Source organism: Delphinus delphis, chromosome X, assembly GCF_949987515.2.
Source record: "Delphinus delphis chromosome X, mDelDel1.2, whole genome shotgun sequence".
Lineage (NCBI taxonomy): Eukaryota > Metazoa > Chordata > Mammalia > Artiodactyla > Delphinidae > Delphinus > Delphinus delphis.
In genome coordinates, this window is record NC_082704.1 from 38,940,291 (window position 1) to 38,965,026 (window position 24,736).

Sequence of the window (24,736 nt, forward strand, 5' to 3'; positions counted from 1 at the left end):
CCATCTGTGTTTTAACAAGCCCTCCACGGGATTCTGATGTACACTCAAGTTTGAGAACCACCAAGCTAAATGATCTCTAAAGTCTTTTCAAGCTCTCAAATTCTACAATTTATTTGGAAAGTATAAACTTCAGTAAGTTAAAATAGAAAACCAGAACCAATAGTCCCGGTCACATCTGTTGAAAAAGATTTTCTAAAATTAATTTCTAAGGGATAAAAGCATAAGAATCTCTATTTTTACCTTATGTCCCCTATAGTACCCATGCATAACTCTTTACAAATACTAGACATTCATATCTTTACCATGTGGTCCAATTTGGCTGAAAAAGAAAATTTTTTAACCCAGAGGTAGGTGAGACAGAAAATACCTGGTTCAGCTTATCTTGAACAGTTATTTCCCTCCCTATTGCCTGCTATCCAAATTATTCCATGGCTTTATTAACAAAGAAGTATGGAAAAAAACTGGACTTTGTTTTTATCTAAAAGCAACACGTATCTCGTTTTCACTGAAAATGTGCTCAAGACACACCATCAGGACTTATCAAGCAATAATAAAAATTATTATTCAACCTTAGTGCTAACAAAAGCAGAATGATTTTGAAATTAAGACTAATGGTTATGGTTTTGATTTCAAACAAGTAAACCAGATATTTGATATTAATTATTTTTAATGAGATATGATGATATATGAAGTATACTACCTGTGAGCTTTAGTATCATCAGTGTTAAGGTGAGTGGGTAGAGAGGAAAAAGAAAACTAGATTGGCCATGAGAGAAGAGCTGAAATATGGGTATGTGGGGATTCATTTTACTGTCCTACTTCAAAATTTCTATAAGACAAAGCAGAAAATGTACCAATTCAATTATCTGCTGTTCTTAAGGAAAAAAAAAGCATATAATGGTATCCTGGCAACCAAATGAATAAACTGGAATGTTAAAAATATTAATGTTATTCACCCATTACAAAGGGAAGTAACATTTTACCTAAATCTAGTATCTATCAAGCTATTACTAACAAACACAGATAATGTAATATAAACATCCCACTTACCAAGAGATTCAAACTGATAGTGAGGGAGAAGGTAGAGATTGTCAGACCTAAGTAACAGTGATTCTATTAAGGTTCTCACATCACAAGAATAAAGAAGCACTCTGAGGGATGATTCTGAAATTTATACTTCTACGTATCTGTAAGCACAGTTTTTAAAAAATGGATTCTTTAAAAATTTATGTCCCAGTATTGTCACTTAAAATTGATTTTGCATCAGAGAAGGATAAACTCATAGAAAGCTCCATGGTATCACTCTTTGCAACAATCAAAACAGAAACTGGCACCCAATTTCCACATTATTCAAACATTAAATTGTATTCATAGTCAAATGAAATAGTCAATATTTGAGAAATTTCTCCATTAAACCACCAAGTTCCCAACATAGATAGTGGCTTTAATGAAGTAGAAAATGAAATACAGCTCACTCTTCCTCTCACACCAATCACTAATAAATGATTAGTGGGCAGCAGTTCTGAGTCACTGATTACTGTTTATTGGTAAAATGATGATAGTGGTCGCTGCATAAAACATCAAATATCTAGATCAGTACTATCCAACAGAACTTTCTGTGATGACGGAAATGTTCTGTATTTTTTCCAATATAGTAGCCTCTCACCGTCTGTGGCTACTGCGCACTTGAAGTGGTGCTAATGGGACGAAGGAACTAAATTTTAACTTTAATTTTAATTCATTTAAATAGCTACACGTGGCTGGGGCTACCATAATGAACAGCATATACAGCTCTAGACTACCTAAGAAACACACAGACACAGACACTTCACTTAATATCTAACTCATTTATTAAAAATTGAAGATTACAGAAAAGCATGAATAATATTGGCTTTATTAAAGAAGCTCAATTAACTTACCTTTGACTAACAAATCAAAGCATTTAATATCACAAAAGAAATTTTGAGCATGAGGTCGATTCCAACCTCTGAAATTAAAAACAAAAGCAAAGCAGTTAAGACATTTTCCGAAGGAGAGAGCAACCACAGACCCCCCTCTAGTGGCAGGAGATAAAGTTGCTGCTGAAAAGCTGAACTGCTTCTGTACCTATACATAAAACTGCTCACAGACATTTATATAATTATAACTTAAAAAGACTCTAGAACAATACATAAGGAAAATAGATCTGGTTTTTTGTAAACACTGTTAGACCTAATTTTCACTTACTATGAATGCTAATCTCTCTAGAAATCTGATCTTTCCAGGAAAAAAAATGATTTGCCAATGACATTTGAGAAATTGGAGCTTTCACAAAACACAAGTTTATGGAGCCTTAACCAAACCATGAGCAAAAGAAAAGAGAGGAATTCTTCTCTGTTGATAAATGTTCTGGGATGAGACATGAAAAGGAGTAGAATCAGAAGTATAAAGTAGTAAGCAGCAGTGGGTTTGTAAGAATTCATGGTACATCAAAAGAGACAGTTTAAAATATTACAAGAGTTCTTAATAACCAAAACACTTTTCATTCTGATAATCAGTTTCAAAAGACAGCTCTGCCACATTGCCATTTTAATTACAACCATATATACTCATTTAGATTTAACTACTGAACAACTACTTTCAAGTACAAGAAGAAACTCAAAATAGAAATGACTTGTATTACAGCTATTGCTTTTCCCTCACAGCTTCAGGAAAAACAGCTTTTATATACATTGTAGTAAGTACAGAATGTACAGAAGACAGTTATATATACAAAAGTGCATTAATATAGTAATACATTTAGCAGAAATACAGGAAAAAAATCCTGGTTAACAACCTGATACATTACAGTATTTAAGACTACTTGAAGATTCTCCAAACCAGTCAACTTCCTACTTGCTTTGGTTATGATATTGATGCTACATAACTAACCTTTGAAACTGAAACAAAAAATTGAAAATTTTAACCGTCTGTGAAATGTTTTACATATACTTGTGTTTATCCTTAATAGCTTTTGAAAACAGTTCTATAAAACTCCCAACACAAAGATTTAGAATGGATAATACCTATATCTAAATTAGAGTACTCAAAGGAGAAATGAAATTGATCCACTATAGGAACAGACATGGTCTGCTCCATTCCTAAAAGCCTCAGCTTGATAACCTAACCCCAAAGTCTCAACTTAAATCCAATTGGTCAGCTACTATTAAAGAGCAAGCAGCTCCACAAAACAAGCCATGGCTTCAGGCCACTGTTCCTTAGAACAATTCAGAATAAGTAAGTGTTAACTTGTCATTTATACATATTAATTCTACATCTACCTTTATATAATCAAAATGCATATGTATAATTAGAACAACTCTCCTCTTTTCTACCCCCATCCCTCACCACAAAAAAATAACACATATTTCCACAGGTTCCATTGACCACAAAGATGTAACAAAGAAATTTAACAATAAAAAGTATTACATATTGAAATCAGAGAAGACCAAATCAGTTCCTCCAAGTTCAGTATGAATATCTAATTAAAAATTAATTTACCATTATGTGATCTAGGTTACAACATTAATAACCTTAATTTAAAATATAATTGTGAAGGGGGGCTGAAAACAAATAATTTTAATATTAGAAAAAATATGAAAATAAAATTTTAGTGAGTCAACTCAGCTATACCATGCAACCTCCTTACTCTTTTTTATCCTTAAAAAAAATTTTATCAAAGTATAGTTGACTTCTTACTCTTAATAGCCAGTTAACCTAGAGGAATTTTCATAGTTCCTTCTAAGCCTTTTGGAATAAGTAAATAAGTTATTTTCCAAAGAAATAAGAATTAAGCATTTCTAAGGAGCTACGTTCCAGATACTGACAGGGATGCCTAGGTCTAAATATCTCTCAGATACTTCCTGCTACTTAGCATAATTTCATTGTAAAGATAAAACTTATCTTACTTTGTCAGACTTAAAATGAATCCAAAATTACCACAGTACATGTGTATACAAATACTTATTTTCTACCTAATAGTCCTTTTAAGGATTAAATTTACCTCTAAGTTTAGACATGTTGAATGTCAGTGTAATCAACATCACTACTATTATTTGAATGTAACTGGGAATTTTCCTATCAACCATCTCATACTATATACTGACTTTAAGTAACCCCCTCCCAATTTGAAGCAAACGTTTTTTCTTCTAGATAGAAGTGCTAAAAGGTAATTTGTTAAAGGGAAAAGGAATGTTCGGCTATTACATGAATGAATACAAAGAATCCCTAAAGTTAACAAGAGAATCAACTTGCCATATAATCTCTGTTCTTGAAAGTATTTTTGCCTTGAAAATTATCTTTCCAGAGTTATCTGGTTTTAAAAAGTATTCTCGGGAATCCCCTGGCAGTCCGGTGGTTAGGACTCTGTGCTTTCACTGCCGAGGGCCCGGGTTCAATCCCTGGTCGGGAAACTAAGATCCCGCAAGCCACACAGCGTAGCCAAAAAAAAAAAAAAAAAAAGTATTCTGGTTTATGACTTTTTTCAGGGGAAAAGATAAAAGAATACATTAAGCTATACTTTAGTTGACTTCAATGTTCTTCCATGATCTAGCTGGGCCAAAAATCAAGTTATGCAAATGAAACTTGAGATCTGAAGGTTTTTGTTTTGTTATACACTCTTATCATTGATTACGTAGCTCGACTTAATGCCTTTGCTTACTGATATCCAACAGCATGGGCATTTTATAAAACGAATTAAAACATTTAGATTACTTTTGAGTTTGGAAAAGCCTGATATTGACGAAAAGTACAGAGTTCACCTTTAAGGCACATGAGGCTATATAGAGTAAGCCACAAACAAAAAATTTTGCTAGAGAATCCTGGGAACAAGACTTCTATATTTGTCATGTACTAACATTTTTGGCTTAAATATGAAGACATTTGATCAATTTCACAATTTTTAAAGCTCATCAGAATCTGGATACCTTTATAACAATAGTTTCTTAAAATTTTTCCTTCATGAGGGGTTTTAGCACTTTTAAGAGCTAAATAAAATGAAATGTCCACCCAATTCATGGAGTCATCAAATTACAAGTCAGTTTCTGGGATTAATTCAGCAATATCTAGTTAACCCAAAGGACTGACGAAATGGACAAAACTGCCAACACACCTAACTAAAAATGAGACAAGTCTCAAGAAAAAAAAGTTATTTTACTCTAAGTTCTTCTTGGGATAGAATGAATTAGCCCTTTATACTCCACTACACATTATACTACATTGTCTTACTTTAACTCCGTTGCAAAACTGTGGAAAAAGACATGCCATTTTGTTTAAATTCAAGGTTCACACTTTTAAAAGCTGTGGTAGGGACTGACAGGCTTCTATGAAATCTTTTTCTTTTCCAGTTTTGTTGAGATATAACTGACATACATACAAGATCTCTAATAAAATGTTTCTGGATAAATCTGATGTGACTTTATCATGCCCTTAGTTAACAAGGCTAATTTTTTATCATGCCCTCAGTTAAGAAGGCTTATTTTTAAAAGGAAAGACTTATTTGCTCCAACATCAACTCTCTACAGATGAGAACTGACACTGGAGCAAATAAATCTCACATTTTTATTAATTGGTTAGTTGGGGTTTATATTTAAAAAGAAATAAATATTGAGTTGGATTTGTTTTAAATTGAACTCAGAAAGAGACCAGACTCAATTTATTACTTATTCCAAGAAAGAAATAATTCAAACTTGAATTACCTACAAGAGGCAATAAAACCGAAAAAAAAGGAAAGCACATTAACAAAGACGAGAATTTTTTGTCTTTTTCTGCTGTTTATTTGAGGGGGGGTTAGGTAGAGAAAAACTTTGTAATCTCCCTCTTCGATCATAAGCAAATCCAAGTTGCTTAATTTCTTTTCTTTTCATTCTTTCAATCTCTTCCAAGCCAACTTAACGAGCTATCTCTAATTTATGGTACCGTAAAAACAGCGCATCCAGTTTACACAAAATTTCATGGCGCACTTTACTATAAACACTCAAACCTTTATAAACTTTAAAAATTGGCTCTGTGGTGCTTTGGTAAACTTGTTTAATAGTGACTTAAGTTAAATCTAGGGTAATAAGACTATGTGACTGTTGGGAGAGTAGAGGAATTGGTCTTATTAGGATTTTCTTTTACTGGTCACTGTCAAGTAAACTGTTTCTAAGTATTTAATAGATAAATGCTGCTCTATGATTTCCAAAAGTAGCCTGTTTTCCTTGAAGAGTAGGTAAAGAAAACAGGCAATCCTTCCCTGGAATTTTGCTTTTGCTAAGAGCAGGTAGAGAATTCATCTGTATTTGCTCTTCTCTCCATTTACTCTTCATATATTTGGAAGGGAAAACAACGAGGTGGACCCTTTCTGTCTTCCTCAGAATATTCTGGGATCTATCCCCAAGCTCTCTTTGGGCCCTCTAAGCTAGTTAGAAGCACAAAGAGGGGGTAGGAGGAAAGTCAGAAGGACTACTCCAACTGATAACTGTATATACTTTTATTTTAGTAAAAATTTAAAGTATGAATTTAGTAGTCTTCGAAATGTTACAACCATACCACAGTCCTCAGCAAAGCTGCAATATATCAATTTTTTTCCTCAGTTTCAATTCTTTAACCTTTGAGGAACCAAAATAAAATCAAAATTTCAAAACACATGACTGTAAGAAAAGGTTAAGCCTTTCTATCAACTGAGAATTAAGAATCTAAGTTGTTAATCTTTTTAACAGGTTACTTGATATGATACAATGTAAAAAAAAAAAAGTAGAAATCTATCAACCGCTGACTCTAGAGTTTAAAAAAGTATTGATTAGGGATTCCCTGGTGGCGCAGTGGTTGAGAGTCCGCCTGCCAATGCAGGGGACACGGGTTCGTGCCCCGGTCTGGGAGGATCCCACATGCCGCGCAGCAGCTGGGCCCGTGGCCCATGGCCGCTGAGCCTGCGCATCCGGAGCCTGTGGTCCGCGACGGGAGAGGCCACAACAGTGAGAGGCCCGTGTACCGCAAAAAAAAAAAAGTATTGATTACAACTCCTCCTATAAAATTATGATTACCTCCCAAGTTTCCACAACAAAAAGAAAATTATGAAAGTCAGAAAGCAGCTTGTCAGTAGTATCAGTTTCCTTTTTTTTAACCCATGTGAATGTTTAAAGATGTGTGGAAAAATAAAAGGAATCACACTACTTCTAATGTTCATAACAAACTCTCCATGAAAACATTTAAAGGGACTCCATGATTTCACATTTAAAATTAGAGTTCTATTAGTAGCCAAGAAGCTAAGTTTTTTTTTATATCTCACTGCTCAGTGTATTTCTAGCGATTTATAGAGTTTAGCAGAACTGTAAGGGTTTTCTTTAGTTAATTTTGAACATTAACCTGTTCACATGCCAGAAGCTGTTACACCAAATATTTAAAAATTAGAGCTGTGCTGAAAATAAAAAGACCTACAAAAGAACTTGATAGAGATATTTTCTGCCTTTAAGGCAGTTTCACAGCCTAAAATTTCAAAAAGCAGTGGAAAAGTAGAATTGGTTGTTTTGCTTAATTGATTTCTCCTTTTGAATATTAATCAACATAGCATCATGTCTAAAATTCGCCACTAGTAACATTATTTTCTCAGTAGTCATCACTTGCAGAAAGGATTCTGAATTTACATAAAGTGAAAAACAAAAACAAACCTAACGAAAGGTATCAGGGCCTGTTTTTACACCTTTGAGTTAATAATTAATGAAAACAGATAGAACTAAACCTAATGAAGGCACTATTGTAAACAGCAATCCACACCCTACCCCAACCTGGAAAAAAGATGTCCACTAGGAAATGAGAATTATGCTATGGCCCTTTAGAAAAACTAAACTAAGAAATCATAACATTAAGAAGGAAACTGAATTATGATCTCTACATATGTATACTGACATAATAAACTATTTGTCAGCAGTACCTTAAAGTCTTCTAAACTGTAAAAGTACTAGTCTTTGAAAAAGCCCACTTAACCACCCTGAAGTTTAAATAGTTAAAACATTTACTAAATCAGTGGTTCTTAAAACTAGAGGGTGTGGCAGAATAACCTGGTGCCTGTTAAAACACAATGCTAGGCCCCTCCCACAGAATTTCTGATTCACTAAGTCTGGGGTGGGGCCCAAGAGTATGCATTTCTAATAACTTCTCAGCTGATGCTGAAGCTGCTGGTCTGAGGACCACCTGCTGAGAAGCACAGACCTAAATTATGAATAGTACATCAGCACAGCCCTAACCAACAAAAGTTTGGTCAAGATGCATGTAAACAAATAAAGATAGAATAATGCTTAGAAAGAATGCTGATAAATTCACCCTTATTACATCAAAACATCTACATCTGCTTCGTGGTCTTCCTCAGTCACTTTCAAGGACAGCACTTCTTCATTAAGGAATAGCCCACTGAGCCTCTCCTTCCGAGCCTGCCTCTGCTCTTTCAGCTGCCTCTTGCGTAAGGCCTTCTGCTGTAACTTCCGCTGCTTGGATCGCTTCTGTCAAAATAAAAATTTCTAAATCAGTAAGGTTCAGTTCTGGCCTATCTACCCCAGAGTATTTTATGGATCAAATTCTATATTTTCTGATTAGAGATGTTCAAATTCCTCTGCAGTACAATCCTGGTTCCAGTAAGTGAGCCATTAGCTTAGACATGAAAACGATTCTTCAAGATTCTATTTCAATGGTATTTGACTAGTGAATCTTCTTATAAGGAAGGGTTGAAACTTATCATTTGACTAGTTATGGACAACCAATCATTTCTAAGACTTTTTTATATCAAATTAAGGCACACTGGTGTCAGTGCAGAGGAAACATGTAGTGAACAATACTGAATACAAATATAGAGAACATTGTCAAAATCTCTAATGCTTATGCTTTTAAGGTGCCTTTCATCCAAAAGCACTAGCAATTTTACAATGGCTGGGAAAGAACCATGTCTTTTTCGTATTAAGCAAATACCAGCTTAAAAGTCCATTAGAAACCCAGTGGGTACTCTATTCCTTGTCACTGGCAAACTGATGCCAAAAAGGAATGACCACATATCCAAAGAAAACACGTGGCAACCAACAAAGCTGGCTATGTTTCTGCTACTTTGGTAAGAATCAGGGAAGAAATCACTGTGTATCCTTGTCACCACTGGGTTCCCAGAGTTATAGAGAAACCCTTATCATCCATAAGTTGGCTCCACACTGTCGCCACTGCAAGGAACCGAACTCCCCTGCTAAGCATCACAGAACCATTCTGTACACATTTAAACTTCTTATTTATGTGCCCAATAATATTATACAGAATTTTTTCAACTGTCAGAAGAGTAGACAGAAATTAGAGAAAGCATGATTACATTTTAAAAAGAGCTAAGAAGAAACATTCAAGATTAAAACATTAAGAAAACATTTAACACACACAAAAAACATACAGAACATTTTTAGGAGCTAATAGACAGCAACATCAGCAACATAGTAAGATCCGCTTAGTAGTAAGCTGCAGTCAGTATTGCAATCTTGAGACTCACTCATTATTTCCATCAATTTATCTTACTTAAAACAGACATAAAAATCAGATAAAATTGAAGGTAATATGGCTGTGGGTTAAAACAGCATTTCAAAGCACTCAGCCTAGAGGGCTTTGATCAATAGGAGAGAATCCTGCTTGTTCAATTAAAACCAAAACCCACAGGCATCTATACAGCAGGATAATTATAACTCTTCAAGAAATTTATATGAAGGAATACTAATGTTAATATTGAAAGGTAAAGTTTTGTATTGATTAGACGTTTTACTTTTGAATCCCGAATCCGCTCTGCTGCACTTGCAGACAAGTTGCTGTCACTGTGTGCTCGACTCATGTTGGCACTGGAGTTTGAAGCAGAGTTTCCAACACTGGACCCACTGCTGCTTGCAGAACTGACCATGCTGGCACTGCTGCTGCTGGCACTGGCACTGGCACCGCTCACTCCACTGGTGCTTGCGCAACTAAAGTTGCTTCTCTTCCAGGCCTCTCTTGCAGGCCGTAGGCGAGGGCTATGCTCCTTGATATAGTTTCTGACCTTGGAACAGACAGACAAAAATTGGTTACTGCTGTTCCTCGACATTCTGCCTTCAGAATAATGGAGAAAAGAAGAATATTGTACTTAAAATTGTCAAATGTGCTACAGATGCACACAGGTAGAATATAAAGACAAAAGAAATCTCTAAATGTAGAAACAAGTACCAGAAAAATTGACAATGTTTAAAATTCTAGAATAGATATTATGGAGTTAGATTTTTAAAAGCATATAAAATATAATCAGTAAATGGAAGGCTACTAGCCTATAGAATTTAGGATTATAAGAAAATAACACTCAGAAATAGAAACTAACAATAAAATAAAATGCATAAGAGTAGGCATTTTTTAAAGGTTGCACCTTAAGACGATTTAAGTAAGCTGCTGATTATATCTAAGATTAGAGTGTTTCCTAGATCTTAGCTAGGGGCCCACAGTACCTGTCTTCAAATGCAAGGCATCAATTTACCATACTAATGAAAAATGGGCTGGAATGTAGAAAATTATAGTATGTCTGTTGAGAGAAATACTGAGAGAAATTTTTCATAAATCATGATAAATGCAAAAAAATAAAAAGTAGAACATAAGTACTCATTCAGCTATGTATCAGAGAAAGAGAAGTAAAGCCTATATTTAGAAGTTACCAGAAATGTGTACCTCAGAATAGGAGAAGGAAAATTCATTGTTTTACCCTAGCCAGGCTCAATTACTGCATAAGACTATTCAAATCCCCCAGCTCAGGTGTTCACTCAAGTACAGCTCTCAATAATCAATATTTTGATTCTGTCAATTGGTCTTCTGTAAACTGAGTTAGAATAAATCTATAATTTAGCCTAACCACCCCTAAAATTGTGAAATTAGGTTTCAAAACCTGCATAACTAAAAAGCAGGTTCTAGATCCACATGGTCCCAGAAAGGTACAGCCAGGTAAGATGTACATGAAACCTCTTAAAACCACATGTTCTAATATCACATTTCATAGCAGTGATTTTGACCTTAATTATTTATGTATTTACATATGACTATTCAAGTATACATGTTATAAAACAATGGTATTTTCAATAGCTGTACAATCTGTATTTTCTTTACATACCTGCTTCAGTTTTTCATCTGTGAGACAGTTAAGTTCAATAATAAACTCACTGTCTGTAGGGGATATTTGAGCAGAAGGATCAATTATTTTAATAATATCAAGTTGCTCCCGAAGACCCATCTCAGTACTGACTTTACGACTCAGATACTCAATATATTCCACCTAAATGATGAAAAATTACAATAAACAAGATCAATGCCAAAACCTCTGATCTTTTAGTGTGTAATTTTTAATGTTTTAAATATCAGAAGCACTTAATATTATATTTGTTCCCTGCAAAGCAATTAGTTAGAACTCAAATTCATATTTACTAAGCAATCCACATTTATCCAGTAGCTTTAAATAGGCAATAAATCAAGTTTCACATATATGTGTTTTTTGTTTGTTTGTTTGTTTTTTGGCCATACCAGGCAGCATGTGGGATCTTAGTTCCCCGACCAGGGATCAAACCCACATACCCTGCATTGGAAGCACGGAATCTTAACCACTGGACCACCAGGGAAGTCCCCCACATATATGCTTTTAATTAAGAATGTTGAGATCGCTACCTGTTCATCATTTGTCATTGCACTCCAAGGAAGTTCATCTAAATTCAGGTGCTTGTTTTTCTTTTTAGGAAGCAGGCAAGGTGAACTTGGAATACTGGGTATGACATCAGAAAGTACATCACTCCCACTGGCAATGTCACTGCCTGGTAACTTTATAAAAATAAGGAGAAGGGGGCAGGGAAAGAAAAATTTAAAAAAATGTAAATGCCACATGTTTTGTATTGATTAAAAATGACTTTAATAAAAGACTAATGACAAATACAGAATCAGAAGACATTAACTCTGATCCACTCCTATTTTAGACAAAGCAGCAACATCAACATACTCTTTGTATATACAGTCACTTATTCAATGAGAGATATTTTCCAAAAGCTTAAAGTCACAATCAAGGCTTGTTAAAATGCTAACTTGAGAGTCAATCATCATTAAGGTTTTAAATTCATAATGTGAATGTAGGCTAGGACCCACACAGCATAATGAATAAGGAGCAGTAGACTCCATCTCAAGAGACCTGAGTGATCTGCCACCACCTGGCTCTTTGCCAGACACTGTGCTAGACATACTGCCAATATAAAGACAAATCATGGCCCTTGTCCTCATGTCTGTATTCATAACCTCGAGACAATTAAACTAATTTAAAATATGTTGTTAATATAAAGAAAAATACTTTAAAGACCAGAAGTATTATAAAAGAAAAATTGGAAAAAAATGGCAAGAGACAACGTGTAGACAAAGGAGAAAGCAAGAAGCCTAACACACAGAAAATCAAATCAGCAAAAATATGTGCTATAATTTTATACTGCCTATTAAAAATCAGTTAGAATGGATTTAATCTTTTAACAGCTTTGTTGAGCTATAACTGATATACAAAGAACTGTACATATTTCATATATACAATTTGATGACTTTGGACATATGCATACACCCATGAAAGCATCATCACAATCAAGGTAATAAACATATCCATCACCTCCAAAAGTCAGAATGGATTTAATTTTAAATAAATGTGTTTAAGTCATTTTTCAGAAAGATAAAATATTTTCTTCTACAATGAGTACATAACAATCTTCAAAAATGATGTTTTCGGGCTTCCCCGGTGGCGCAGTGGTTGAGAGTCCGCCTGCCGATGCAGGGGACACGGGTTCGTGCCCCACTCCGGGAAGATCCCACATGCTGCGGAGCCGCTAGGCCCGTGAGCCGTGGCTGCTGAGCCTGCGTGTCCGGAGCCTGTGCTCCGCAATGGGAGAGGCCACAACAGTGAGAGGCCCACGTACCACAAAAAAATAAAAATTAAAAAAAAATAATGTTTTCATTTTTACAATGTACAAAACAGCACCTTTTTGTTGTTTTGGTTCTACAGACTTTGCAATTATATCTGAACTCTAGGTGATTACTAGGCTTTTGAAGTTACCAAAAAGAAAAGCCACTTTATCCATGCAGATTACTGCAATCACATGTGTTTGGCCTCCTATTGTACCCACAGCACTGTAACAGGTACAGGGAATCCAAAGGAGCCTAAGTCATGGTCCTTACATAAGAACTTTATATTCTAATTGGAAAGATAATACAATAGCACAAACATATAATTTTTGTGCTATAATATAAATATAGCAAATAACAAACGCATGTCTGAGATGACAAGTCATCAATGGAAATACCTAGCGTGAGTTGAAGCTACAAGATTAAAGCTTAGAGAACTACAAGGGGGCAGGCACTGGGGAGTCAATTGCATAGAAGAGATGAGTGAAGCCACAAAAAGGGGGTTGATCACTACGCAAGGTGACCATGATGTTTAGAATGAAGTTATCCAAGTTAGCTATTACTCTTAAAAACCACATTTTCACTTTGACTGTCATTGATGAATCTAAGCATATAAGTGACATCCAACAATCTGTATGACTTCCTTTAAAATCTCACTAACACTTCTTGTTCACCCTTAGCTCAAATGTTATCTAGTCAGTGTAATGAAAGAATGATTGCTGAATGCACACATGAAGGCCATCTCTTTTTCAGCCTTTAACGTCAGTAAAACATTTTGCTATTTTCCCTTTGAAAAACTTCAAATCACAACATTACTATGTTAAAGATCTCCCTGGGGTTCCTAAAACAAAATGAGATGCTCCTTGTCAGATGAAAGGTCTCCCCTACTTCAAGCTCCTTTGATAAATTAGGTAGAGAAAGGAACTCTCAAAGTATCTATACTCTCAAAACTTAAGAAAAGAATTCACCTGTAGCCTATATCTGCTAAGTGCCAGACTGTATGTTAAGCATTTTAATTTGTGCCTATTTTTTTTTTTTTTTTTTGCGGTACACGGGCCTCTCACTGTTGCAGCCTCTTCCGTTGCGGAGCACAGGCTCTGGACGCGCAGGCTCAGCGGCCATGGCTCACGGGCCCAGCCGCTCCACGGCATGTGGGATCCTCCCGGACCGGGGCACGAACCCGTGTCCCCTGCATCAGCAGGCGGACTCTCAACCACTGCGCCACCAGGGAAGCCCCCTAATTTGTGCCTTTAATTATGTTTACATGTTTGTTGGGGGGGTGGGTGGAAAAAGATAGGCAATTAATGGTTCTTTGGCCATTTTTTTCTGGGGAGAGGTTAAAAGACCCCAAACAGAGTTCAAATCAAATCCCAGCCCCACTGCTCACTAGTCATGTGATCTTGTGTAGGTTAGTTCCCTTCTTTGAGCTTCAGGGTCTTCAGTAAGTTATGGTTACTGTCATCCATCTCAAAGGACTGTTGAGAGATTTACAAAAGGTAACATGTCTGGCACATGGGTGATACTCAATAAATCGCAGTATGTCCCTTTTTCTATACCTTGCCATGGTTTTAAACCCTTTTTAAAAAGGAGCATAAACCCTCAGAGAATATCTCATGTTGCTAAAGTGGCTGGGTTAAATTTCACAAGGTAGTCTCTTGGAATGACAGCATGGGGAAAAGGAAAAGGTATTCAGGTAAGGAGAATAAGTTAATAAAACCATAGGTGGAAGAAAAAAACACAGGATGAGGTTAAGGAGACCAATATAATTAAAACAGAAAATCAGTGCTAGGGATTTGAAAGTTTAACAGACGAACTAGAGCTGTTATATGATATGAAGAAGTAGACCAATAACATTTCTAAGTAGAAGTAGTAATGATGAAATTGGTCTTGAGGGAAGATGAGTTAAAAAGCAGTATGGGGACAAAATAGAGGAAAGACTGGAATTAGGAAGCTCTTTTCTTGTGATCTGGGCCTGGACTAAGATAAGCAAAAATGGAAAGAAAAATGGGAGCAGATAGGGAAATTTTCAAATGAAATACAATTTATAAGACTATTTGATAACTGAATGGATAAGGATAATAGTCAAATGGCCATATGTGAGACCAGAAGAAAACTGGCAACATTTCATGGTCATACAACCCACCCTGGTTAACATACAACCCTTAAAGACCTCATTTTTTATGGCAAGAGACCTGAAGTAATGTTATATAGATCTTCTAGTCCTACACCTCATTGTACAAATAAGGGAAAAATGATACCCAGGGAGGGTCATACGGTTAGTGGCACCATCCAAAGAAGGACACAAGTCCAGTGCTTTCGACTATGTCAGGCTGTCCTGCCCTGCAGGTAGTTTGGAATGAGAGAAGAATGCAATTTGGGAGATGGAGAGTTTGCAGTGATAATGAGAAAAGCAAGTACAAGTGTCCTTTGAAATGACAATAATCATTTTACAATACACTGTAAGACATGTCACAAAGCAGAGTCTTTTTTTCCCCCCATGGAAACACTGTAATTGGAAGTTGCATCACTGATCAAGGACTCAGCATCAGATAATGGGCTAGCATTAAATAATAAGGTCATTCAACTGGAAATGTCAAGTAGTCAATTGGAGATAGGGGATTAGAGCTGCAGATATACAGGAGAATTAACTGTATGTGCTCCTGTGTATTTATTAGACCAGCAATTTTCCATTTTATAACTGATAATATATTTCAGGATAAAAATGCTTAATAATTCTCATCTCGTATTTTTCATGGACAACAATATTTGGTATATCTATATTAGAATCAGTAATTGTGACAAGTAAGGAGAATTAAATCAAACCTCTGCCATATTTTCTGCAGTATGCAGCAAAATTTTATGAGTAAGCTCATTTCTTTAACAGCTGATGTGCAATTTCAAACTGTACCTCTAGGTTTCAAGCATGACAGCTGAATTACTCACTCTTTAAATTTTCTATGCTTTCCTGCTCAACAATAAAATAATTTCTCAAGTTCTAAGACTAGTCAAATATATCTTTAATAGTAAAAGGACTGCAAGCAAAGAAAACTATCAACAAGGCAAGATGTTTTCATGCTACTTCAAATGCTAAAATGCTACTTCATTCTAAGGTTAAAATCCTGCCTTGCCAAGCAGTTAGCATTTCTCTTCCCAGAGAATCTATGAATCATTTATATTTACTTTAGTAGTAACTGAAACATCTGTCTAAAAGAAAGATTTAAACAGATGCAGATTTTAATCACAACAGAGGTAATACGAATTTTTAAACTACAGTCAATGATTTTTAGCCTACATTAATCCTAATACATAATTTGTAATTATCTTCTGGGGTAATTTACTGTTCATGATTATGAGATCCCACAAAGACAAGAGAGCATTTTAAACCTTTCAGCATATTTAAACAGCAAATATCCATGGTAACAGAGTACCTACACTCCAATTTCAGAAGTGGAAAACACATTACTAAGGCAGGCCTTATTTTTGTTTCAGTGTTGTCAGTCATGTGCATTAACAGTGAGTGGTCGGGGATAGTTTTCCACTCTACTCATAAAATGAGTGAAGAAGTCAGCAATTAAAATTAAAAAGCGCCTGCCATTTTGCAACATTATGGATGATAACTCTAAATTAAGTCACATGAAATAAGCAGAAAAAATATTTATCAGAATTATCAGAACTCCATTTGCTTATACTGTGTTAAGAATCCTTGTGGTCTTATTTTCAATACAAAGTGTGCACTTTAAAAAAATGAGGCACTGGGAAGTAGGGAAGGGAAGGAATGGGAGCTTGGGATTAGCAGATGCAAACTATTATATATAGGATGGATAAACAACAAGGTCCTACTGTATAGCACAGGGAACTATATTCAATATCCTGTAATAAACCATAATGGAAAAGAAGATGAAAAAGAATATATATATATATATATATATGTATAACCAAGTCACTTTGCTGTACATAAGACATTAATACAACATTGTAAATCAACTATACTTCAATAAATTTTTTTAAAAACGAGGCACTGAAAAATAAAAAAAGTACCCACACAAAGATGCTCACTGCTGTGTTATCTATAGTAGAAAAAAAAACTGAAACAGAGGTAAATAGTGGAATGGTTTCATAAGTTCTGACATACTAGAGTACCAGGACTATTATGTAGTCATTAGGTGAATAATTTGCAGATCATGAAGAAGTTTATATGTTAAATGAGAATTTTATTATAGTATCTTATCCAGAAGGGAACACTGCCCAACTCATTCTATGAGGCCAAAGTGATACAAAGACATCACAAGAAAGGAAAACTACAGACCAATAACCTTTATGAAAACCGATGCAGAAGTCCTCAACAAAATACTAGCAAACCAAATCCAGCAGCAAATTAAAAGGATTATATACCATGACCAATTAGGATTACTTCTAGGAATGCAAGGGTGAGTCATCATACAAAAATCAATGTAGGGGCCTCCCTGGTGGCGCAGTGGTTGACAGTCCTGCCAGTGCAGGGGACGTGGGTTCGTGCCCCGGTCTGGGAGGATCCCACATGCCGCGGAGCGGCTGGGCCCGTGAGCCATGGCCGCTGAGCCTGCGCATCCGGAGCCTGTGCTCCACAATGGGAGAGGCCACAGCAGTGAGAGGCCCGCGTACAGCAAAACAAAAACAAAACAAAACAAAAAACAAACAAAAAAATCTAACACCCTTTCAGATAAAAACACTGAACAAACTAGGAATAAAAGAGAAATGCTTCAATACGGTAATAAAGGACATTTGTGAAAAACCTACAGCTAACATACTCAAAGGTGAAAGACTGAAAGCTTCTCCCCTAAGATCAGGAAAAAAAACAAGGATGCCTGCTTTTGCCACTTCTATTCAACACTGTACTGGAGATCTAGCCAGGGCAATTAAGCAAGAAAAAAAAAAAAACTATCCAGATTGGAAATGAAGAAGGAAAACCATCTCTATTCACAGATGACATGATTTAAATATAGAAAACCCTAGAGAATCCACACAGAAAAAGAGAACTATTAAAACTAATACATAAGTACAGCAAAGTTGCAGGTACAAAATCAATATACGAAACTCAACTGTATTCCTATACACTAGCAATGAATAATCCAAACAATGAAATTAAGAAAACAATTTCATTTACAACTGTATCAAAAGAATAAAATGTTTAGGAATAAACTGAACCAAGGAACTATAAAACTTAAACACAGAAAACTATAAAACATCATTGAAAGAAATTAAAGAAGGCTTAAATACATTCCAGCCCATGTTCATGGACTGAAATATTTAATAATACTGTTAAGACAGTAACATTCCCCAAATTGATCTACAGATTCAATGAAATCCCTATCAAAATTCCAACTTCCCTTTTTGCAGAAATGGACAACCTGATCCTAAACTTTGATAAAGAAGAACAAAGTGGGAGAACTCACACTTCTTGATTTCAAACCTTATTACAAAGCTAGAGTAATCAAAACATAAGGATAAGGATATCCTGGCATAAGGATAGATATATGTATCAATGGAATAGAATCGAGAGTCCAAAACTAAACCTATAAACATCTATGACCAATTCATTTCCACAAGGGTACCAAGACCATTAGATAAGGAAAAAATTAGTCTTTTCAACAACTGGTGCTGGGACAACTGGATATCTACATGCAAAAGAATGAACTTGGAAGTCCTACCTTATGCCATATATAAAAAGTAACTCAAAAGGATCAAAGATCTAAATGTAGGAACTAAAGCTCTAAAATTCTAAGAAGGAAAAAGATGAAAAATCTGCATGACCTTGGAATAAGCAATGGTTTTTAAAATATGACATCAGAAGAACAGAACTCTAAGAAAAAATAAATTAGACTTCTATAAAATTTAAACTTTTGTGTATTAAAGGACACTATATCAAATGAAAAGACAACCTACAGAATGGGAAATATTTTTGCAAATCATGTATATAAGAGCCTAGTAGCCATCACATATAAAGTACTCTTACAATTCAACAATAAAAGACAATGCAATTTAAAAATGGGCAAAGGATCTGAATAGACATTTTCCCTGAAGAAGATATACGAATGGCCAATAAGACATGAAAAGATGCTCTTCATCATTAGCCATTAGGGAAATGCAAATCAAAACCACAATGAGATACCACTTTACACACAGTAGGATGACTATAATAAAAAAGACAGACGATACCAAGTGTTAGAAAGGATGTGGAGAAACTGGAACTTTCATGTATTGCTAGTGAAAATGTACAATGGTACAGCCACTTTGGAAAACATTTTGGCAGTTCCCCAAAAAGTTAAACATAAAGTTATCACATGACCCAGCAACTTCCAGTGTATATCCAAGAGAATTAAAAATATACATCCATATAAAAACTTGTACCTGAATGATCATAGCAGTATTATTTATAACAGCCCCAAAGTGGAAACAATCCATCAGTTGATGAATGAATAAACAAAATGTTAGGTATCCATAAAATGGAATATTCAGCCATAAAAAGGAACTGTTATGGACTAAATGTTTGTCACCCCCCAAATCCATATCTTGAAGTCCTAATCCCCAACATGATGATATTTGGAGGTGGGGCTTTGGGAGGTAATTAGGTTTATACGAGGTCATGAGGGTGGAGCCTGTGTGATGGGATTGGTGACCTTATAAGAGGACCAAGAGACCAGAGCTATCTCTCTCTTCCACCTCTATGTGAGGATACAGCAAAAGGCAATCATCTGCAAACCAGGAAGAGGGTGCTCACCAGAACCTGTCCATGATGGCATTCTGATCTTGGACTTTCAGGCTGCAGAACTGTGAGAAATAAGTGTTTGTTGTTTAAGCCACCCAGTCTATTGTATTTGTTACAGCAGCTCGAGCTGACTTAAGACAGGAATGAAATACTATATGCTATAACATGGATGAACCTTGAAAACATTATGCTAAGTGAAAGACCCCAGACACAAAAGTCCACATATTATATGAGTACATTTATATTAAATATCCAGATAGGTAAATTCATAGAGAAAGTAGATTAGTGGTTGCCAGGTGATGGGGGCAGGGGGAAATTGGGACTATCTACTAACAGGCATTGGTTTCTTTTGGAGTGATAGAAATGTCCTGGAATTAGATAGTGGTGATGGCTGCACAACACTGTGAATATATTAAAAATCTCTGAATTATACATGTTAGAATTATTAAAATGGTATATTTTATCTCAATTTTTAAAAATTTTTATCCAAATCATATTTACAACTGTATATGAAATAGAAGCATTTGAAATAAAATAAAATTTAAAAACAGAGGGGCTGTGGATTATATTTTCCTCTTTAAAAACCTCTTAATTTTCAGTATAGCATTGTTTATAACAAGAAAAAACTGAAACCAACCTAAACATTCATCATTAGGGAACTGATTAAATTATGATGCAGTTACCAAAAAGAATGAGACATAGTACAGGTAGTTGAAAAAAGCAGAGGGCCAAACAGTGGCTGAAGTGTGATCCCATTTTTGTGTGTCTTTTTTTTTTTTTTTTTTGGTGGGGGGGTGCCCTCACCAAGCAGTATGCGGGATCTTATTTCCCCGAACAGGGATCGAACCTGTGGCCCCTGCAGTGGAAGCGCAGAGTCTTAACCGCTGGACCACCAGGGAAGTCCCTCTGTGTGTTTTTAACGCTGTGCAAGCACACTTGTATCTGCACAAGCTCTTATCAGTGGTAACCACAGAAGAGTGGGACTTGGAGACTTATTTTTAATTTTATGCTATTTGGTATTATTTGATATTTTAATAAAAATTGTTTGAAATAGGGCTTCCCTGGTGGCGCAGTGGTTGAGAGTCCGCCTGCCGATGCAGGGGACACGCGTTTGTGCCCCGGTCCGGGAAGATCCCACGTGCCGAGGAGCGGCTGGGCCCGTGAGCCATAGCCGCTGAGCCTGTGCTCCGCAACTGTTGTGGAGAGGCCACAACAGTGAGAGGCCCGCGCACTGCAAAAAAATAAATAAATAAAAAATCAAAAAAAATTTTTTTGAAATAAAATGTTTGATTCATCCTTTGGAAAACAACTTCAAGTATTTAGATGGCTTTCAAACATAGTAGATATTCAAGTATTTGTTGAATATAACAGTTGCTGTATGCAAGGAACGCTTCTTCAAACGTTATTGTGTTTTACAATCAGAAAACGGATGTTGCCATAACATGATCTACATTTTCTGAAAGACTGTTTGGAAATGCTGCCTTATGATGAGTGCAATTTGCCACAAAGCCATTTTATGTGGTATATGTGCCACAGAAGAAAAAACATTGTTAGGTGAAAAACAACTCTACATATGAAGAGAATACAAAATGAGAAATTATATTCCTAATAACAATGAAAAATTATGTATTATGCAGTGGTTTGTGATCTTAGATACATAACGTGACCTTGATGTAAAGGTATTGTGCCTATAAGGACATGAAGGCCATTTATCAGTAAAGAGAAAATTTGCTTGGATTAATGCACACAAAGGTACTAATGATATATAATAATAGGAACATTATACAATTAAATTACATGAAAATGTACAAAAGGTATCTGTAGCGTGAGACGCCTAAAAGGTACGTTAGCAAAAATAAAGGATACATATTTCTTCTAATTCTTAATGCTGTCAGAGAATCTCCAGGACTGAATAAACATTGGAGAAATTTACTTTGAGGTAGAGATGAAAATACCAAAACAGAAATTCATACTTCTACTTATGGAGTAATGATGGCAATATAAGAAAAAAAATCCTACCTGCCATTCAAATTCGCTATCTGACCAATCCCAGTATGTGCTAATAGAAGAAGAGACATCACTGCAGACACTCCCCTCAGGGAATAAATCAAAAGACGTGAAGTCCTGATCATCTAATAGGGAATAGCAATCATCTTGATCTCCAACAGAAACTGATGAAAACAGCTCCTCACTGCATTCTGAGCTGGCCACACTTGTTCCACAGGAAGTTAAGTTCCACCTTAAAAACAACACAAAAGAAATCACAACAGAAACTACAGAACCCACACAATTTTAAGATACAAATAGGATATGATTATTACATTTATGAGGAATATGAGCATATTTTTAGATACGACAATGATATTGTGATTATTTTCAAAAGAGCTCTTATCTTTTAAAGATACATACTAAAATATTTATGAATGAATATGTCTGATATTTGTCTCAAAATTATAAGGAAGGGGTTGAGGAATGAGTCGGGGTATAGATAAAGCACACTGCCATATGTAATTGTTGAAGCTGCATGATGGGTATATGGGGTTCAATACACTATTCTCTACTTTCCTATCGGTCTGACTGGAGCCGGAGTGAGTTCAAATTCTTGCTCTGTCACTTGCCTGCTGTTTGATCTGAAGCGAAACAAATCCTCCCCAAGTCTGGGTCATCATCTTTAAAACGCGGTTACTATTTACATTATATGAGAATGCATACAGAGCACTCAGCAGACATAAAATGTGCTCAATACATGGCAGCTATTATTATTAAAGGAAGAGAGTAGCCAGTGCAGGGCAGAGAAAAGCACCAACAAAGTACACAGGTAGAAGCTCAAAGTGTTTCTTATATTTAAATAACTTTTACCTATCAATGATATACAGGATCATTGCAAAGATGCTGGAACAAGAAAGGAGTGATGAATAAGACTAAAATGACCAATAATTCCACTAACTAACAATAAATGATCCATAATGTTTTGGCACTTTTTTCTACAAGAATATGTACATTTTTACAGAATCAGCATTGTGTGTGTGTGCGTGTGTGTAGATAGATATTAGTATCCTACTTTTATTCACGTAACATTATATACTGAACATTTACACAACTATATTACTTGAAAACATTTTAATGTCTATATAATATTCCACTGATTCAATGTATCATAATTTATTTAACATTATTCCTTCAATAATAGGTACTCAGGCTGTTTCCAATTCTTTTTTTGGTATTACAAATAATACTGAGATGAAACCGTTTTGTTTATAATTATTTATATAAATATATATAATCTCTCAACATAGATTATTTGAAAGGAAATTACTGAGTCAAAGAATATGAACACTTCTAAGGGTGACAGTATACTTAGCCAAGTGCCTTTTCCGAAAAGGCTGCACTAATTTGCCCTCCCCAAAGCAGTCCATAAAAGTGCTCATTTCACCACAACCTTAACAGCACCGAAATTTTCATTTTTAAAAATTTTACCTAGCTGTTAGGAGAAAAACATTTTTATATCAATTTTTATTTCTTTGATTACTGGCAAGAGCAAAATTAAAAATAATTATTAGCTATTTTGCTACAGCATTTTACTAGGTGTTAATATTTTCCTTGTTGATTTTGTTAGAGTTCTTTATATGTTAAGGATATTAACATTTTGTCTGTATTATTTGTTGCAGGGTTATATTTTTTTTAAATTTTTTTATCTTGAAATCTACAAATCTGTTTTCTCTTATAAATTTCCACTAGCTTTATATTATTAATGAGATAATCTTCATTGCTTTGGCAGTAGCCTAGGGAAATTAACCCTTAAGACATGATTTAGTATATCTGATACTAATAAGGTACTAAAATAATGACTTCCTGAATAAAAGCTTGTTATTACCTATCATTAGGTTGTTTCTCACCTTTCATTAAATCCAGTTTTTTCCTGAATCGTGTGTTCATTTTTTAAACTTCCCCTCTTATTTTATATAGCTAATCTTAATTCCAAAGTTCTTGATTTACAAAATTTGGGCATCCTGACAATTTTATGGCACCTTTTCCTTTGTACTAAAGGTAAAGTATTTTAAAGTACTGAAACACACACACACTCTAAACTATTATAGTTCAGTAATATAAAAGCAGAAGTCAACAAACTTTTATAAATAGGCAAAAACCTAAAACTCACCTAAGAATCCTAGAATACCTTGTAACATTACCTAGTTTCATCACGTGATTGCTAGGTAAGCAGTATCTTCATTTTTTAAAAATCAACAAACCTGGTAGAATTAACCAAATTGCCTCAGTCATGCAATAAGGCAATAGAAAGCTGTGAATGACAATTACAGTGAAAGTTCTGTCCTTTCACACACTCAACAAACATTTAGTCAGCATCTTCAATGTGCCAAAGCACTGTGTCATGTGTACTAGGAAAAGCTGTTAGATAATTGTTTTTAATAAGAATTTCTTTTTAGCTTCGAAAACTTAGTAGAAATGTGTTTCCCTTCATGAGTAATAATGACTCTTTTTTAAAAACTAAGCCATATTTAATAACCTAATCATTACATCACTGACAAGGGAGTCAGGAATTTGCTTGGTTTTGTGCTCTTACCTTAGGGCAAAATCAGGATGTTCCTCAGTTTTCCAGATCTATAACTTTATAACAGATATTGCAAGGTTCTGGGTATTCTTAGAAGCCTTAGCTCCTTGTTCTTTTCTTTTTTTTTTTAAATTAACAGTGGCAAGGAAATTGGTCTCATACTTGAAACAATCATTTACAAAATAGAAAACTAGTACTTTGAGTTTTTTAAAAATTCTATTATCTTCTAATATGCAAATACTATTTTAAGACAAGGTAGATAAAAACCAAGTAGGAAGTACTTTCATCCACTGCTGGTGGGAATGTTAAATTGGCACTGGCATAATCTTTCTGAAAAGCAATTTGGTAGTGTATATACAAAGAGCTTTAAAAAGGTTCATTCCTTTGGACTCAGTAATTGCCTTGCTAAGAGTCTGTCATACACAGTGAAGTAAGTCAGAACGAAAAAGACAAATACAGTACGCTAACACATATATATGGAA

General features: G+C 35.1%; 1 protein-coding gene across 2 annotated transcripts in view; it reads right to left on the reverse strand.

Moving 5' to 3' along the window:
* Positions 1 to 1,833: 1,833 nt before the first annotated feature.
* FAM199X (family with sequence similarity 199, X-linked) overlaps positions 1,834 to 24,736 on the reverse strand; it is a 28,850-nt gene continuing 5,947 nt past the window's right edge. The window contains exons 2-6 of one of the 2 annotated variants that reach the window (XM_060002955.1): positions 21,704 to 21,923; positions 11,680 to 11,829; positions 11,132 to 11,293; positions 9,905 to 10,042; positions 1,834 to 8,492 (exon numbers count right to left, since the gene is read on the reverse strand). In XM_060002955.1, coding sequence (XP_059858938.1) covers positions 8,322 to 8,492; positions 9,905 to 10,042; positions 11,132 to 11,293; positions 11,680 to 11,829; positions 21,704 to 21,923 — 841 coding nt within the window. In that variant the 3' untranslated portion in view covers positions 1,834 to 8,321. Of the gene's footprint in view, positions 8,493 to 9,775; positions 10,043 to 11,131; positions 11,294 to 11,679; positions 11,830 to 21,703; positions 21,924 to 24,736 lie in introns of both variants that reach the window. The other variant, XM_060002954.1, reaches the window with a different exon arrangement.